General features: G+C 38.0%; 1 protein-coding gene across 5 annotated transcripts in view; it reads right to left on the bottom strand.

The window, feature by feature from the left end:
- LOC103282503 (carcinoembryonic antigen-related cell adhesion molecule 5) overlaps positions 1-18653 on the bottom strand; it is a 92328-nt gene that overhangs the window by 15959 nt on the left and 57716 nt on the right. For 4 of the 5 annotated variants that reach the window (XM_062962155.1, XM_062962154.1, XM_062962157.1 and 1 more), the window contains 3 exons: positions 16926-17177; positions 7473-7742; positions 5183-5446 (listed from right to left, as the gene is read on the bottom strand). In XM_062962155.1, the coding sequence (XP_062818225.1) occupies positions 5183-5446; positions 7473-7742; positions 16926-17177 (786 nt within the window). The remainder of the gene's footprint in view (positions 1-5182; positions 5447-7472; positions 7743-16925; positions 17178-18653) is intronic. The other variant, XM_062962158.1, reaches the window with a different exon arrangement.

The following is an 18653-nucleotide window of genomic DNA, read 5'->3' on the forward strand; positions in this document are numbered from 1 at the left end:
AGATATATAGGAATTCATAACATTATCACGGGATAGTATTCACAGGTTAAATATCAATGGGACACCTTTATATTTGATTAGTATTCACAGATACCTATGCACACCTTTATGATGAGTTAATATTCACATATACAGTATGTGTGTGTATAATACCAATAATAATGGAGAAACATAATAAATGTAATAATACCCATAATTTTAGAGAAAAATAATCAAGGTAATAATACCAATAATAATGGAGAAACATAATAAAGGTAATAATACCAATAATAATGGAGAAAAATAATAAAGGTAATAATACCAATAATAATAGAGAAAAATAATAGTACCAATAATAATTGAGAAACATAATAAATGTAATAATACCAATAATAATGGAGAAAAATAATAAATGTAGTAATACCAATAATATTAGAGAGAAATAATAAAGGTAATAATACCAATAATAATAATGGAGAGAAATAATAAATGTAATAATACCAATAATATTACAGAAAAATAATAAAGGTAATAATACCAATAACAATGGAGAGAAATAAAAAGGTAATAATACCAATAATAATGGAGAGAAATAATAAAAGTAATAATACCAATAATAATTGAGAAACATAATAAATGTAATAATACCAATAATAATGGAGAAAAATAATAAAGGTAATAATACCAATAATAATGGAGAAACATAATAAATGTAATAATACCAATAATATTAGAGAAAAATAATAAAGGTAATAATACAAATAACATATTAACGCAAACCTCTATGACGGGTTAATATTCACACATATATATATATACCCCCCAACTTTTTCACAAAGGAAACAAACGCAAAGATACGGGACGCAAACAGACGGCGCTTCAACAATTGAGAGAAAAGAAGAAATGGGTTTCAATACAAAGGCTCAGGTGCACCATGGGTTCGATAGTCCTTACCGACAACAGGTAACCATTAACCTTTCATTTCTCTTTAAAAAGTTTATGGCTTTGATTGTGCGTGATCCAGTGCTGCCACCTTTTCTTTATGAGACCATAAAGGAGCTGTTTCATCCCAAAGTGTAGGACACAAATGTAAGCAAATAAAAGCGACAACCGCCAGCAACAGGCTGGATCCGGTTCCTTGCGTTTGCGTCAGCCGCTCTTTGAATTCAACAAAGAAGGTGGGATGGTTTCGATGGAACCCGACCAAAACCAACCATCCTCCCAGAAGTCGGCCATTGTCTCCGAAAGCCAATGTATACCGGTTCAATATATGACCAATGAAGCGAGGCTGCCGTAGGTATGTATTACCATCCCAATGTCTCCAATTCTATATATGACCATTGCGGCAAGACTTCCGTAGGCACCACCATCCCAATGTCTCTGATTCAGTATATATCCATTGTAGCAAGACTGCCATATTTACCATCATCTCAATGTCTCAGATTCAATATATGACAATTGCGGCAAGACTTCTGTAGGCACCACCATCCCATTGTCTCCAATTCTATATATGACCTTTGCGGCAAGACTGCCATAGGCACCACCATCCTGATGTCTCTGATTCAATATATATCCATTGTAGCAAGACTGCTATATGAACCACCATCCCAATGTCTCAGATTCAAAATATGACCATTGCAACCAGTTCAATATATGACCATTGTGGCAAGATTGCCGTATGTACCACCATCCCAATGTCTCCAATTCTATATATGACCATTGCGGCAAGACTTCCGTAGGCACCACCATCCCAATGTCTCTGATTCAATATATATCCATTGTAGCAAGACTGCCATATTTACCATCATCTCAATGTCTCAGATTCAATATATGACAATTGCGGCAAGACTTCTGTAGGCACCACCATCCCATTGTCTCCAATTCTATATATGACCTTTGCGGCAAGACTGCCATAGGCACCACCATCCTGATGTCTCTGATTCAATATATATCCATTGTAGCAAGACTGCTATATGAACCACCATCCCAATGTCTCAGATTCAAAATATGACCATTGCAACCAGTTCAATATATGACCATTGTGGCAAGATTGCCGTATGTACCACCATCCCAATGTCTCCAATTCTATATATGACCATTGCGGCAAGACTTCCGTAGGCACCACCATCCCAATGTCTCTGATTCAATATATATCCATTGTAGCAAGACTGCCATATTTACCATCATCTCAATGTCTCAGATTCAATATATGACAATTGCGGCAAGACTTCTGTAGGCACCACCATCCCATTGTCTCCAATTCTATATATGACCTTTGCGGCAAGACTGCCATAGGCACCACCATCCTGATGTCTCTGATTCAATATATATCCATTGTAGCAAGACTGCTATATGAACCACCATCCCAATGTCTCAGATTCAAAATATGACCATTGCAACCAGTTCAATATATGACCATTGTGGCAAGATTGCCGTATGTACCACCATCCCAATGTCTCCAATTCTATATATGACCATTGCGGCAAGACTTCCGTAGGCACCACCATCCCAATGTCTCTGATTCAATATATATCCATTGTAGCAAGACTGCCATATTTACCATCATCTCAATGTCTCAGATTCAATATATGACAATTGCGGCAAGACTTCTGTAGGCACCACCATCCCATTGTCTCCAATTCTATATATGACCTTTGCGGCAAGACTGCCATAGGCACCACCATCCTGATGTCTCTGATTCAATATATATCCATTGTAGCAAGACTGCTATATGAACCACCATCCCAATGTCTCAGATTCAAAATATGACCATTGCAACCAGTTCAATATATGACCATTGTGGCAAGATTGCCGTATGTACCACCATCCCAATGTCTCCAATTCTATATATGACCATTGCGGCAAGACTTCCGTAGGCACCACCATCCCAATGTCTCTGATTCAGTATATATCCATTGTAGCAAGACTGCCATATTTACCATCATCTCAATGTCTCAGATTCAATATATGACAATTGCGGCAAGACTTCTGTAGGCACCACCATCCCATTGTCTCCAATTCTATATATGACCTTTGCGGCAAGACTGCCATAGGCACCACCATCCTGATGTCTCTGATTCAATATATATCCATTGTAGCAAGACTGCTATATGAACCACCATCCCAATGTCTCAGATTCAAAATATGACCATTGCAACCAGTTCAATATATGACCATTGTGGCAAGATTGCCGTATGTACCACCATCCCAATGTCTCCAATTCTATATATGACCATTGCGGCAAGACTTCCATATGCACCACCATCCTAATGTCTCCCATTCTATATATGACCAATGAAGCAAGATTTCGTAGGCACCACCATCCCAATGTCTCTGATTCAATATATATCAATTGTAGCAAGATTGCTATATGAACCACCATCCCAATGTCTCCGTTTCAATATATGACCATTGCGACCATTGTATGCACCAACACAGCAGCCACACTGCTGTACGCACCAAGATGGAAGAACATAAAGATTGCCCGATGTGATGGAATGAATAGACTGAGCAGAAACTGGCACTGAATGCCAATGCCTTTGATTCAAGATATGATCAATGAAACAAGGCTGCTGTATATGACTATAGCAGCCACACTGCTGTTTGCACCAAGATGGAAGAACATAAAGATTGCCTGATGTGATGGAATGAATAGACTGAGCAGAAACTGGCACTGAATGCCAATGCCTTTGATTCAAGATATGACCCATGAAACAAGGCTGCTGTATATGACTATAGCAGCCACACTGCTGTACGCACCAAGATGGAAGAACATAAAGATTGCCCGATGTGATGGAATGAATAGACTGAGCAGAAACTGGCACTGAATGCCAATGCCTTTGATTCAAGATATGACCCATGAAACAAGGCTGCTGTATATGACTATAGCAGCCACACTGCTGTTTGCACCAAGATGGAAGAACATAAAGATTGCCTGATGTGATTGAACAGATAGACTGAGCAGAAACTGGCACTGAATGCCAATGCCTTTGATTCAAGATATGATCAATGAAACAAGGCTGCTGTATATGACTATAGCAGCCACACTGCCGTTTGCACCAAGATGGAAGAACATAAAGATTGCCTGATGTGATGGAATGAATAGACTGAGCAGAAACTGGCACTGAATGCCAATGCCTTTGATTCAAGATATGACCCATGAAACAAGGCTGCTGTATATGACTATAGCAGCCACACTGCCGTTTGCACCAAGATGGAAGAACATAAAGATTGCCTGATGGGATTGAACAGATAGACTGAGCAGAAACAGGCACCGAAAGCCAATGCCTTTGATTCAAGATATGACCCATGAAACAAGGCTGCTGTATATGACTATAGCAGCCACACTGCCGTTTGCACCAAGATGGAAGAACATAAAGATTGCCTGATGTGATGGAATGAATAGACTGAGCAGAAACTGGCACTGAATGCCAATGCCTTTGATTCAAGATATGACCCATGAAACAAGGCTGCTGTATATGACTATAGCAGCCACACTGCCGTTTGCACCAAGATGGAAGAACATAAAGATTGCCTGATGGGATTGAACAGATAGACTGAGCAGAAACAGGCACCGAAAGCCAATGCCTTTGATTCAAGATATGACCCATGAAACAAGGCTGCTGTATATGACTATAGCAGCCACACTGCCGTTTGCACCAAGATGGAAGAACATAAAGATTGCCTGATGTGATGGAATGAATAGACTGAGCAGAAACTGGCACTGAATGCCAATGCCTTTGATTCAAGATATGACCCATGAAACAAGGCTGCTGTATATGACTATAGCAGCCACACTGCCGTTTGCACCAAGATGGAAGAACATAAAGATTGCCTGATGGGATTGAACAGATAGACTGAGCAGAAACAGGCACCGAAAGCCAATGCCTTTGATTCAAGATATGACCCATGAAACAAGGCTGCTGTATATGACTATAGCAGCCACACTGCCGTTTGCACCAAGATGGAAGAACATAAAGATTGCCTGATGTGATGGAATGAATAGACTGAGCAGAAACTGGCACTGAATGCCAATGCCTTTGATTCAAGATATGACCCATGAAACAAGGCTGCTGTATATGACTATAGCAGCCACACTGCCGTTTGCACCAAGATGGAAGAACGTAACCTACTGTGATGGGACAAATAAATTGAGTGGAAACGGGCACACAGAACGGCCCATGTCTCCGTTTTGGACACTCACCAACTTGCACGATGATGGTGACTGTGTAGGTGCCTGTGAGGTTGGTCCTGGAGTTGTTGGCCTGGCACCTGTATTCCCCGGCATTTCCCCAAGTCACCGAGGCAATGTTGTAGGTCGCTTTGGTCACAGTCACAGCGGTGTTGTTGACAAACCACCGGAACTGCGCTTCGGGGTTGGAGTCGGCGGAGCAGACAAGGGACACCGTAGAATCGAGCCCCACGGTGAGGTTTCTGGTCGAGTTGATCTTGACATTGTTGGGCCCGTCTAGAAAGGAAAAGAATTAAGGGTTGGACTGAGATTGAAGGCCTGACCTCTCTGCATTATGAGCAAAGGACTGGACATCTTATCCTGCCAATGGTGTTTCCAACATAATATATTTTGAATTGTATGCTGATGCTTTTATATTAAACCGCTTTGAGCCTCTTGCAGGAGAGATAAAGCGGAGTATAAATATAATAATAATAATAATAATAATAATAATAATAATAATAATAATAATAATACGAAATCCAGCATATCTATCTTGTTTGCTGTGTCATAATAATAATAATAATAATAATAATAATAATAATAATAATAATAATAATAATAATATTTTCAATTGTATGATGATACTTTTATGTTAGGCTGCTTTGAGCCTCCTGCAGGAGAGATAAAGCGGAGTATAAATATAATAATAATAGTATATTTTGAATTGTATGCTGATGCTTTTATGTTAAGCCGCTTTGAGCCTCCTGCAGGAGAGACAAAGCGGGGTATAAATATAATAATAATAATAATAATAATAATAATAATAATAATAATAATATGTTTTGAATTGTATGCTGATGCTTTTATGTTAAGCCGCTTTGAGCCTCCTGCAGAAGAGATAAAGTGGAGTATAAATATAATAATAATAATAATAATAATAATAATATGTTTTGAATTGTATGCTGATGCTTTTATGTTAAGCCACTTTGAGCCTCCTGCAGGAGAGACAAAGCGGAGAATAATAATAATAATAATAATAATAATAATAATAATAATATATTTTGAATTGTATGCTGATGCTTTTATGTTAAGCTGCTTTGAGCCTCCTGCAGGAGAGATAAAGCGGAGTATAAATATAATAATAATAATAATAATAATAATAATAATAATAATAATAATATATTTTGAATTGTATGCTGATGCTTTAATGTTAAGCCGCTTTGAGCCTCCTGCAGGAGAGATAAAGCGGAGTATAATAATAATAATAATAATAATAATAATAATAATAATAATAATAATAATAATAATATATTTTGAATTGTATGCTGATGCTTTAATGTTAAGCCGCTTTGAGCCTCCTGCAGGAGAGATAAAACTGAGTATAAATATAATAATAATAATAATAATAATAATAATAATAATAATAATAATAATATATTTTGAATTGTATGCTGACGCTTTTATGTTAAGCCGCTTTGAGTCTCCTGCAGGAGAGACAAAGCGGAGTATAAATCTAATAATAATAATAATAATAATAATAATAATAATAATAATAATAATATATTTTGAATTGTATGCTGATGCTTTAATGTTAAGCCGCTTTGAGTCTCCTGCAGGAGAGACAAAGCAGAGTATAAATCTAATAATAATAATAATAATAATAATAATAATATATTTTGAATTGTATGCTGATGCTTTAATGTTAAGCCGCTTTGAGCCTCCTGCAGGAGAGACAAAGCGGAGTATAAATATAATAATAATAATAATAATAATAATAATAATAATAATAATAATATATTTTGAATTGTATGCTGATGCTTTTATGTTAGGCTGCTTTGAGCCTCCTGCAGGAGAGACAAAGCGGAGTATAAATATAATAATAATAATAATAATAATAATAATAATAAATTTTGAATTGTATGCTGATGCTTTTATGTTAAGCCGCTTTGAGCCTCCTGCAGGAGAGATAAAGCTGAGTATAAATATAATAATAATAATAATAATAATAATAATAATAATAATAATAATATATTTTGAATTGTATGCTGATGCTTTTATGTTAGGCTGCTTTGAGCCTCCTGCAGGAGAGATAAAGCGGAGTATAAATATAATAATAATAATAATAATAATAATAATCATCATCATCATCATCATCATCGTATACTTTGAATTGTATGCTGATGCTTTAATGTTAAGCCGCTTTGAGTCTCCTGCAGGAAAGATAAAGCGGGGTATAATTCCTCCCGGGAGATGTTGCGGAATACACATAAAATTTGAATTATGTATTGTTATTATTATTGTTATTACTACTCCAACTCACAGGCCATGGAGAGGACACTGGGGTTGCTCGGTGCTGTGAAGCGCGGGTTGCTGGCCACGCAGGTGTAAGTCCCGTTGTCCTTTTGGGTGAAGCCGGAGAGGGTGAGTGTCCTGTTGTTTTCCGAAAGGGCGGCATTCCCGGGGAGCTCATCCTTGCCGTCCTTCTGCCAGGAGACGGCGGCGCTGCTGGAGGTGTTGCACTTCAAGGTGACGTTCTCCTTCTCCAACGGCAGGTAGGAATCGGGCGTCAGGACGGGCGGGTCGAGGTGCTCTGCGCACAAAACAGAGAGGGAGGGTCACCCGCCCTGCGCCCCGTCCGGGTCTTGACCACCAAGGAGACCCCACTTGGGAAGGAGAAGCCCACTGAGTCAGTTGCTGCACAAAGAAACCATGTTGAAGCAAAATGGGACACATTCTTAGCAGATTATATATACCGTATATACTCGAGTATAAACCTAGTTTTTCAGTCCTTTTTTTAAGACTGAACCCCCCCCCCCCTCTGCTTAAACAGGTGAGGGTCCTGGTTGGCTTATATTTGGGTCAGCCTATACTCGAGAATATAGGGTACATTTATTATTTTTCTCTATTATTGTTGGTATTACTACATTTATTATTTTTCTCTATTATTATTGGTATTATTACATTTTTTCTCTATTATTGTTGGTATTATTACATGTATTATTTTTCTCTATTATTGTTGGTATTATTACATTTATTATTTTTCTCTATTATTATTGGTATTATTACATTTATTTTTCTCTATTATTATTGGTATTATTACATTTATTTTTCTCTATTATTATTGGTATTATTACATTTATTTTTCTCTATTATTGTTGGTATTATTACATTTATTATTTTTCTCTATTATTGTTGGTATTATTACATTTATTATTTTTCTCTATTATTGTTGGTATTATTACATTTATTATTTTTCTCTATTATTGTTGGTATTATTACATTTATTATTTTTCTCTATTATTGTTGGTATTATTACATTTATTATTTTTCTCTATTATTGTTGGTATTATTTTATTTATTATTTTATTTACAGCATTTATATTCCGCTCTTTTCACCCCGAAGGGGACTCAAGGCAGATCACATTACACATATAGGCAAATATTCAATGTTTTTTAACATAGAACAAAGACAAACAAACATAGGCTCCGTGCCGGGCCTCGAACTCATGACCTCCTGGTCAGAGTGATTCATTGCAGTGATTGATTGCAGCTGCTCTCCAGCCTGCGCCACAGCCCGAACCCGTATTATTACATTTATTATTTTTCTCTATTATTGTTGGTATTATTACATTTATTATTTTTCTCTATTATTATTGGTACAGTAGAATCTCACTTATCAAACACTCGCTTATCCAACGTTCTGGATTATCCAACGCATTTTTGTAGTCAATGTTTTCAATACATCGTGATATTTTGGTGCTAAATTCGTAAATACAGTAATTACTACATAGCATTACTGCGTATTGAACTACTTTTTCTGTCAAATTTGTTGTATAACATAATGTCTTGGTGCTTAATTTGTAAAATCATAACCTAATTTGATGTTTAATAGGCTTTTCCTTAATCCCTCCATATTATCCAAGATATTCGCTTATCCAACATTCTGCCGGCCCGTTTATATTGGATAAATGAGACTCTACTGTACCAATAAAATTACATTACAGTAGAGTCTTACTTATCCAAGCTAAACGGGCCGGCAGAAGCTTGACAGTGCCAGCTGTCAGTTCTAGTTTGTGTGCGGTTTTCTTGTACTGGTTTTTTGTCTGCTGTGCTTTGAGGAGTTTCTGATTTTTGACTTCAATCAAAGCAGGTTCTTCACTTTGCTTTACATATTCTGCCAGGGCATGTTCTTCTTCTTTGACTGCTTGTTTTATTATTATTATTTTATTATGACACAGCAAACAAGATAGATATGTTGGATTTCGTTTCACAAAACCACAAGTCGAACACTTCCCAAGTGTCTAGGGCTGTGTGATGTATTTTCGGATGATGCGTGCAGATCCCAGTAGGGTGGCCTTTTGCAGTTGGCAGATCGTAATTTTGTCAATGTCTATTGTTTCCAAATGCCGGCTGAGATCTTTTGGCACGGCACCCAATGTGCCCATCACCACTGGGACCACTTGTACTGGTTTCTGCCAGAGTCTTTGAAGTTCGATCTTGAGGTCCTGATAGTGGCTGAGCTTTTCCTGTTGTTTTTCGTCAATGCGACTGTCACCTGGGATGGCGACATCAATGATCCAAACCTTTTTCTTTTCCACAACTGTGATGTCTGGTGTGTTGTGTTCCAGAACTTTTGTCAGTCTGGATTCGGAAGTCCCACAGTATCTTTGTGTGCTCATTTTCCAAGACTTTTGCAGGTTTGTGATCCCACCAGTTCTTTGCTGCTGGGAGGTGGTACTTGAGGCATATTATTATTATTATTATTATTATTATTATTATTATTATTATTATTATTATTATTTTATTTCTCACCAATCTATCATCACGGCTTGATAATAATAATGAGTAAACCTTCTAAACCTATGATTCTGATGAGGTTCTTAAGCAGAGCCTGTCGGGAGGGATTGGATGGTGCCAGGGCTTGGGTTGTGCCTTCGTTTGTGTCGGAAAGGGGTTGGTTTGGATGGCCTTTGGGTGCCCCCTTCCAACTTAGGATTTTACCATGCGCAAGGCCCAAATGCAAGGCCTCCGGGAAGCAAACAGACGGGGAGAAAGGCGGCCTTTTTTGCTTAGAGAAACAAGGGCGACTGAAACCCTTCCCTGGTTTCATCCTGCCCTGTAATTAGCCGCTTTTGCCAGGAAACCAGGGAGGGAACAACGGGGCAAAGTCCTGGAGAGGGTCATCCACAGAAACCGCCGGCAATCAAAACGTGGGTGTTTCTCTCCATCACAAGCTGCCGTTAAGAGTCGTTTTATGAGAGCTATGATATTATTAGGACCATAGTTCATAGTGTCCAATGTGCGTCACGCTCCCCTAGGTCTTGGGTCCAAAGGACTTCCAAGAACCGACTCCACAGGTCTACACTGGTCTCGGTTGCAGTAGATCCTGTTCGGAACCACCCTTGGGGGTTTCCTTAGAAATGCTCATTTTTAAGCATTACAATAATAATAAGAATAATAAGAATAAGAATAAAAATAATAATACAAAATTCAGCATATCTAGCTGTGTCATAAAATAATAATAATAATAATAATAATAATAATAATAATAATAATAATAATAATAATAGGAAATCCAGCATATATATTTCTTTTTCTGTCAAATTTGTTGTATAACATGTTTTGGTGCTTAATTTGTATAATGATTACTTAATTTGATGTTTAATCAGCTTTTCCTGAATCCCTTCTTATTATCCAACATATTCACTTATCCAACGTTCTGCCGGCCTGTTTATGTTGGATAAGTGAGATTCTACTGTATATTGATAATCTTATATTATCTGCTTAGAACTGGATTATATGAGGCCCCTTCTTCACAGCTGTATAAAATGCACACTGAAGTGGATTATATGGCAGTGTGGACTCAAGATAATCCAGTGCAAAGCAGATAATATAAGCAGATAAGAATATATAGTTGTGAGGAAGGGCCTTGAGTCTACACTGCCATATAATCCAGTTAAAATTAGATAATCTGTGGAAGAGGTCTAAGTGAGGCCTAACTCTGCCTGTCCCCTGGGCTGAGTGGGTTGCTAGGAGCCCGAGTGGGCGGAGCTTAGCCTTCTAACTAGCAGCAATTGGATAAAAACAATTATTCATCTCCCTCTAATTAGGACTTTATTTTTCTTTTCTTTTTGTTGTATCAACCTAGAGGCATGGATGATGGGTTGTGTTGTCAAATGTCGAGTTTGGGGGGTCTGTAGTTTTGTTGTTTTGTTGGTCGCCGGGATTCCATCACTCTTATATATATAATATATATAGAATTGTACAATTTTTATATTCTCGAGTATAAACTGACCCAAATATAAGCCAACCAGGACCCTCACCCGAGTTTAAGTCAAGGGGGGCTTTTTCAGTCTTTAAGAAAAGGGCTGAAAATCTAGGCTTATACTCGAGTATATACAGTATATGGTTCTGTAATGACTGTATAATGAGTATTATGGGATATAGCTGACGGAATTGCATTGAGAATTGCATTAACATGGGAGAAAGGAGGAATATAAAGAGAGAGGAGGATGGAATAAAAGCCAAGGGAGCGGCAAATGCGGAAAGGACAAAAGCATGCAAATATTTCCACAATAATAATAATAATAATAATAATAATAATAATAATAATAATATATGGATAGAAAAATGAATTCATACTATGACGATTTTTGCATTGAAATCAGGCCCTTGATGCACGGAGAGATCAAACATTGCAAAACGTCCGAATCGAGAAAGTGGTGACTCACATTTATTGTCATCGTCTCAACCGAAAAAAGGTTGTGAAACAGGTTAGTGACTCTGATCTGCCCTGAATATAACCTTATTATCCCTAAGACAGGCGTTTCACCATGAAAACATCCATCATTTTCATTGAAAGTTCTTACCTTTTGTCAGGTCCTCCCTTTGTGTCCTAAAAAGACTTTGAATGGATCCAAAACACAGGAGAAAAAAAAACCCCATTGCACAGAATGTTACGGGAATTGAGCTGCTTTGGGTCTCAATCCAGAGATGAAAAGCATGGAAATAATAATAATAATAATAATATGAAATCCAGCATACATATCTCGTTTGCTGTGTCATACTCTATCTTTGTGTCAATAATAATAATAATAATAATAATAATAATAATAATATGAAATCCAGCATATATATCTCATTGCTCATTATCTTTGTGTCAATAATAATAATAATAATAATAATAATAATAATAATAATAATAATAATAATATGAAATCCAGCATATATATTTCATTTGCGGTGTCATACTCTATCTTTGTGTCAATAATAATAATAATATGAAATCCAGCATATATATCTCATTTGCTGTCATACTCTATCTTTGTGTCAATAATAATAATAATAATAATAATAATAATAATAATATGAAATCCAGCATATATATCTCGTTTGCTGTGTCATACTCTATCTTTGTGTCAATAATAATAATAATAATAATAATAATATGAAATCAAGCATATATATCTCGTTTGCTGTGTCATACTCTCTCTTTGTGTCAATAATAATAATAATAATAATAATAATAATATGAAATCCAGCATATATATCTCGTTTGCTGTGTCATACTCTATCTTTGTGTCAATAATAATAATAATAATAATAATAATATGAAATCAAGCATATATATCTCGTTTGCTATGTCATACTCTCTCTTTGTGTCAATAATAATAATAATAATAATATGAAATCCTGCATATATATCTCGTTTGCTGTGTCATACTCTACCTTTGTGTCAATAATAATAATAATAATAATAATAATATGAAATCCTGCATATATATCTCGTTTGCTGTGTCATACTCTATCTTTGTGTCAATAATAATAATAATAATAATAATAATAAATAGATGTGGGTGAAATGTCAGGAGAGAATGCTTCGGGAAGCAACCCAATAATAATAAATGAAGTTTGCAAGACAGAATTATATACGGGAAATAATAATAATACGGTCTGAGCATTTAAATATTTTGCAGTCCAAGGGAAATTACACACAAACACAAAGTTTGGGATGTTATTACTACTACTATTATTAATATTTATTATTATTATTATTATTATTATTATTATTATTATTATTATAGCATCTCGTTTTCTCCCTCTCAAGGAGACCCAAAGCAGCGAACAAATAAAAATGGCACAATATATACATTAAAGCCTGAAGTATGCTAGACAGAATTACATATGGAAATAATAATAATAATAATAATATGGTCTGAGAATTCAAACATTTTGCAATCCAAGGGAAATCACAAGCAAATAATAATAATAATGGTTATTTGTATGCCACTTTTTCTCTCTCAAGGGGATTCAAAGTGTCTAACAAATTAACTGGTGCAATGTATACATTAAAACCAAAGTGTATAAACATTAAAACGGAATTAAACGAGAGACTTATTAAAAACAGTTCAAACCAACACAATCACGAAAGCCATTAAAAACTTGTTGAACGAGATAAATCACTACCGTCCTACTTAAAACACATGCATTTGGTATCGCAATGGCTATAAAGCCAAAATGGGTCCAAAGATGGGGAAAAGCACACATCTGCACAACACAACGCTCCCCGAATTTCTTCCATAAATCGGACAGAAATGGCATCGAAACTCTCTCGCATTGATTCAATCACATTTCATGCAGGATTTGGAGGCAAAGAATGCGCACAAGGTTTTGTTTGTCGGCTCCGGTGAGAAAAGGCGCCCAAAGCAACAACAAAAAGATGGGATTCACTGCATACGCTCCTCCACCAATATATATACTATATCTATTATATATGAGATGTTGCCTACCAGTCTATGTCTATATTGATAGATATTAGCACATGCTATCTCATTTCCGTGATTGGGAAAGGGCCGTGATGGATTTTTATAGTATCAATTGTGCCAGCACATTGTCTTTGAAGTACAAACATACATACATGTTTTCACATCTGTTTATCTAGCTATACATTCATCCATTGATCCAACTAATCTATTTCTTCTCTCTCTCTCTCTCTCCATCCAGCTATGTATGTATGTTGGTAAGTATGTATCCATCCATCCATTCATCCATCCAACTATCCATAAATCTGACTCTCTCTATCCATCCATCCATCCAGCTATCCATCCATCCGCCTATCCATCCAGCTATCCATCCATTCGTCTATTCATCCATCCATCCATCCAGCTATCCACCCAACTATCCATCCATCCGTCTATCCATCCAGCTATCTATCTATCTATCCATCCATCCAGCTATGTCTCTCTCTCCATCCAGCTGTGTATGTATGTATCTATCCATCCATCCATTCATCTAGCTATCCATCTCTCTCTCTCTCTCTCTCTCTCTCTCTCTCTCTCTCTCTCTCTCTCTCTCTGCCTATCTATCTATCTATCTATCTATCTATCTATCTATCTATCTATCTATCTATCTATCCAGCTATACATCTATCGATCCACCCATTGATCCACCCACTCACCCATCCACCCAGCTATGTATCTATGTATCCATCCATCCATCCATCCATCCAAATATCCATCCATCCAACTATCCATAAATCTGACTCTCTCTATTCATCCATCCATCCATCCATCCATCCATCCATCCATCCATCCATCCTTCCATCCATCCATCCAGCTATCCATCCATCCATCTATCCATCCAGCTATCCATCCATTCGTCTATTCATCCATCCATCCATCCAGCTATCCACCCAACTATCCATCCATCCGTCTATCCATCCAGCTATCTATCTATCTATCCATCCATCCAGCTATGTCTCTCTCTCCATCCAGCTGTGTATGTATGTATCTATCTATCCATCCATTCATCTAGCTATCCATCTCTCTCTCTCTCTCTCTCTCTCTCTCTCTGCCTATCTGTCTGTCTATCTATCTATCTATCTATCTATCTATCTATCTATCTATCTATCCAGCTATACATCTATCGATCCACCCATTGATCCACCCACTCACCCATCCACCCAGCTATGTATCTATGTATCCATCCATCCATCCATCCATCCATCCAAATATCCATCCATCCAACTATCCATAAATCTCTCTATCCATCCATCCATCCATCCATCCATCCATCCATCCATCCATCCATCCATCCTTCCATCCATCCATCCAGCTATCCATCCATCCATCTATCCATCCAGCTATCCATCCAACTATCCATCCATCCGTCTATCCATCCAGCTATCTATCTATCCATCCATCTATCCATCCATCCAGCTATGTCTCTCTCTCCATCCAGCTGTGTATGTATGTATGTATCTATCCATCCATTCATCTAGCTATCCATCTCTCTCTCTCTCTCTCTCTCTCTCTCTCTCTCTCTCTCTGCCTATCTGTCTGTCTATCTATCTATCTATCTATCTATCTATCCAGCTATACATCTATCGATCCACCCATTGATCCACCCACTCACCCATCCACCCAGCTATGCATCCATCCAGCCAGCTATCCATCAAACTATCCATCCATCCATCTGTCTATCCATCCAGCTATCTATCCATCCATCCAGCTATGTCTCTCTCTCCATCCAGCTGTGTATGTATGTATCTATCCATCCATCCATTCATCTAGCTATCCATCTCTCTCCCTCTCTCTCTCTCTCTCTCTGCCTATCTGTCTGTCTATCTATCTATCTATCTATCTATCTATCCATCCAGCTATACATCTATCGATCCACCCATTGATCCACCCACTCACCCATCCACCCAGCTATGTATCCATCCATCCATCCATCCATCCATCCATCCATCCATTACCATCTAACTATTATCTATCCATCTACCCATCCACCCAGCTATGTATCCATCCATCCATCCATCCATCCATCCATCCATCCATCCATCCATTACCATCTAACTATTATCTATCCATCTACCCATCCATCCAGCTATCTCTCTCTCCATCCATCCACCTAGCTCCCTATCTACCCAGCCATCTATATCTTTATCTCATGAAACGTCTACATAGAAGTCTCCAAAAGCCCATTGCAAATCTCTTCTACTTGAGACCTAGAAGGATAATATCTTAGAATCTAAAAGGTCCCTGAAACGCTATCTAGTCCAAGCAGCAGGAATACACAACCGAAACCTTCCTGAAAGACACCCGTCCAACCTCTGCCTAAAGACCAAAGACCAAGAGGCCTAAAGACCAAGATTCATTGACCGATGGGAAAAATACATGGATACTTCTTTCTTGTTATAATAAGAGTGGGTGATTTGGAGTGGTTCTAAGTACGAGGAAACAACGGACAGTGATATCAAGACTCAGATGCAAGGCATAAGAGATGCCTTGAGGATTTCAGAAATGAAGAGAGACCATGCAAAAGAGAGAAGAAAACATCCCATTGATTGTCATGATTTGGAAGCTCCGTGGAGACGGATGGAGGATATACTTCGGAGAGAAGGTTGCAACGCATGCGGAACGGCAAGAAATTGGATTTGTGGGTTGGGAAAATCAACTCTCGAGGAGCCGCAGACATTGGCAGATGACGTGCCAGGAAGACAGAAAGTGGGACACAAATAAGGCGAAAATAAATCGGAAAGGGATTCCACCGGAGACACGGTGGAAAGTTATGGGATGCTGGGAGTTGTAGTTTGCTGCAGAGAAGATGACAGAGCTCGCAGACCTTGCAACCCCGTGGCACTTAGAGCGGATTCGAGTTGCATTTGTCCACACGGTGTAGACGCACCCGCGCACAGGCGCAGCAGGCCACAAAGACTTTCGCCAGAAGTCACTCGCACAACACGGAGGCATGCAACTCGCAGGATACTCACCCACAACAGTAACCTTCTGGGATTGAGTTGAGCTTTTATCCGTCTCGTCATTGGATGCCGTGCAGTTGTAGAACCCAGTGTCATTCAGAATCAGGTTAAAAGTCAGGGTGCTCCCGGAGGAAACACTGCCGTTCCCAAAATGCCAAGTGTAGTTTGCAAGCGGGTTGGAGGCCGCGGTACAGGAAAGGCGGAGTGTGGTGCCCGCGGCGTAATACGGTGTCTTGGGGAGGATGACGGGGATGTCGGGCCCATCTGGAGCGGACACAGGAGAGCAAGGCGATGGGCCTTGGAAAGGTCTGGAGCACGGGTCCCCAAACTACAGCCCGCGGGCCACATGCGGCCCATTGAAGCCATTTATCCGGCCCCCACGGCACAAAGGCTGAAGGGGGTTGGGCTAAATGGCCCAAGGGGTCTCTTCCAACCCTCTTTTATTATTATTATTATTATTATCAACACAACGACATTGTATGACACAACAAACAAGATAGACATGCTGGATTTCGTTTCGCAAAACCACAAGTCGAACTCTTCCCAAGTGTCTAGGACTGTGTGATGTATTTTCAGATGATGCGTGCAGATCCCAGTCGGGTGGCCTTTTGCAGTTGGCAGATGGTGATTTTGTCAATGTCTATTGTTTCCAAATGCCGGCTGAGATCTTTTGGCATGGCACCCAGTGTGCCCATCACCACCGGGACCACCTGCACTGGTTTCTGCCAGAGTCTTTGAAGTTCAGTCTTGAGGTCCTGATAGCGGCTGAGTTTTTCCTGTTGTTTTTCGTCAATGCGACTGTCACCTGGGATGGCAACATCAATGATCCAAACCTTTTTCCTTTCCACAACTGTGATGTCTGGTGTGTTGTGTTCCAGAACTTTGTCAGTCTGGATTCGGAAGTCCCACAGTATCTTTGCATGTTCATTTTCCAATTATTATTATTATTATTATTATTATTATTATTATTATTAATCACATTTTATTGATTAGCCCATTGGCTGTATCAAAACCATTCTCAGCTGTGTTGCTTTGAATAGGAAAAGGGCTGTTTTGTGTGTTCTAGCCAGCCAACATATTATTATTATTATTATTATTATTATTATTATTATTATTATTATTATTATTAATAATAATCACATTTTATTGATTAGCCCATTGGCTGTATCAAAACAATTCTCAGCTGTGTTGCTTTGAATAGGAAAAGGGCTGTTTTGTGTGTTATTTTAGGATTCTGGCCAGCCAACAAAAATGAAGTTTCAATATGTGGGTCCCAGTGTGTTTTGTGAATAATGTATGGCCTGAGTCATTGGTCTCTCTCTTTCTTATACAATTCACAGCTGAACAGGACATGTGCGATATCCTCCACCTCTGATGCTCCACAAATACAAAATATAATAATAATAATAATAATCACACAGTCCTAAACACTTGCGAAGAGTTCGACTTGTGATTTTGTGATATGATTTCCAGCATATCTATCTTGTTTGCTGTATCATACAATGTCGTTGTGTCAATAATAATAATACAGTAGAGTCTCACTTATCCAAGCCTCGCTTATCCAAGCTTCTGGATTATCCAAGCCATTTTTGTAGTCAATGTTTTCAATATATCATAATATTTTGGTGCTAAATTCGTAAATACCGTAATTACAACATAACATTACTGCGTATTGAACTACTTTTTCTGTCAAATTTGTTGCATAACATGATGTTTTGGTGCTTAATTTGTAAAATCATA

Source organism: Anolis carolinensis, unplaced genomic scaffold (assembly GCF_035594765.1).
Source record: "Anolis carolinensis isolate JA03-04 unplaced genomic scaffold, rAnoCar3.1.pri scaffold_10, whole genome shotgun sequence".
In the NCBI taxonomy this organism is placed as follows: Eukaryota; Metazoa; Chordata; class Lepidosauria; order Squamata; family Dactyloidae; genus Anolis; species Anolis carolinensis.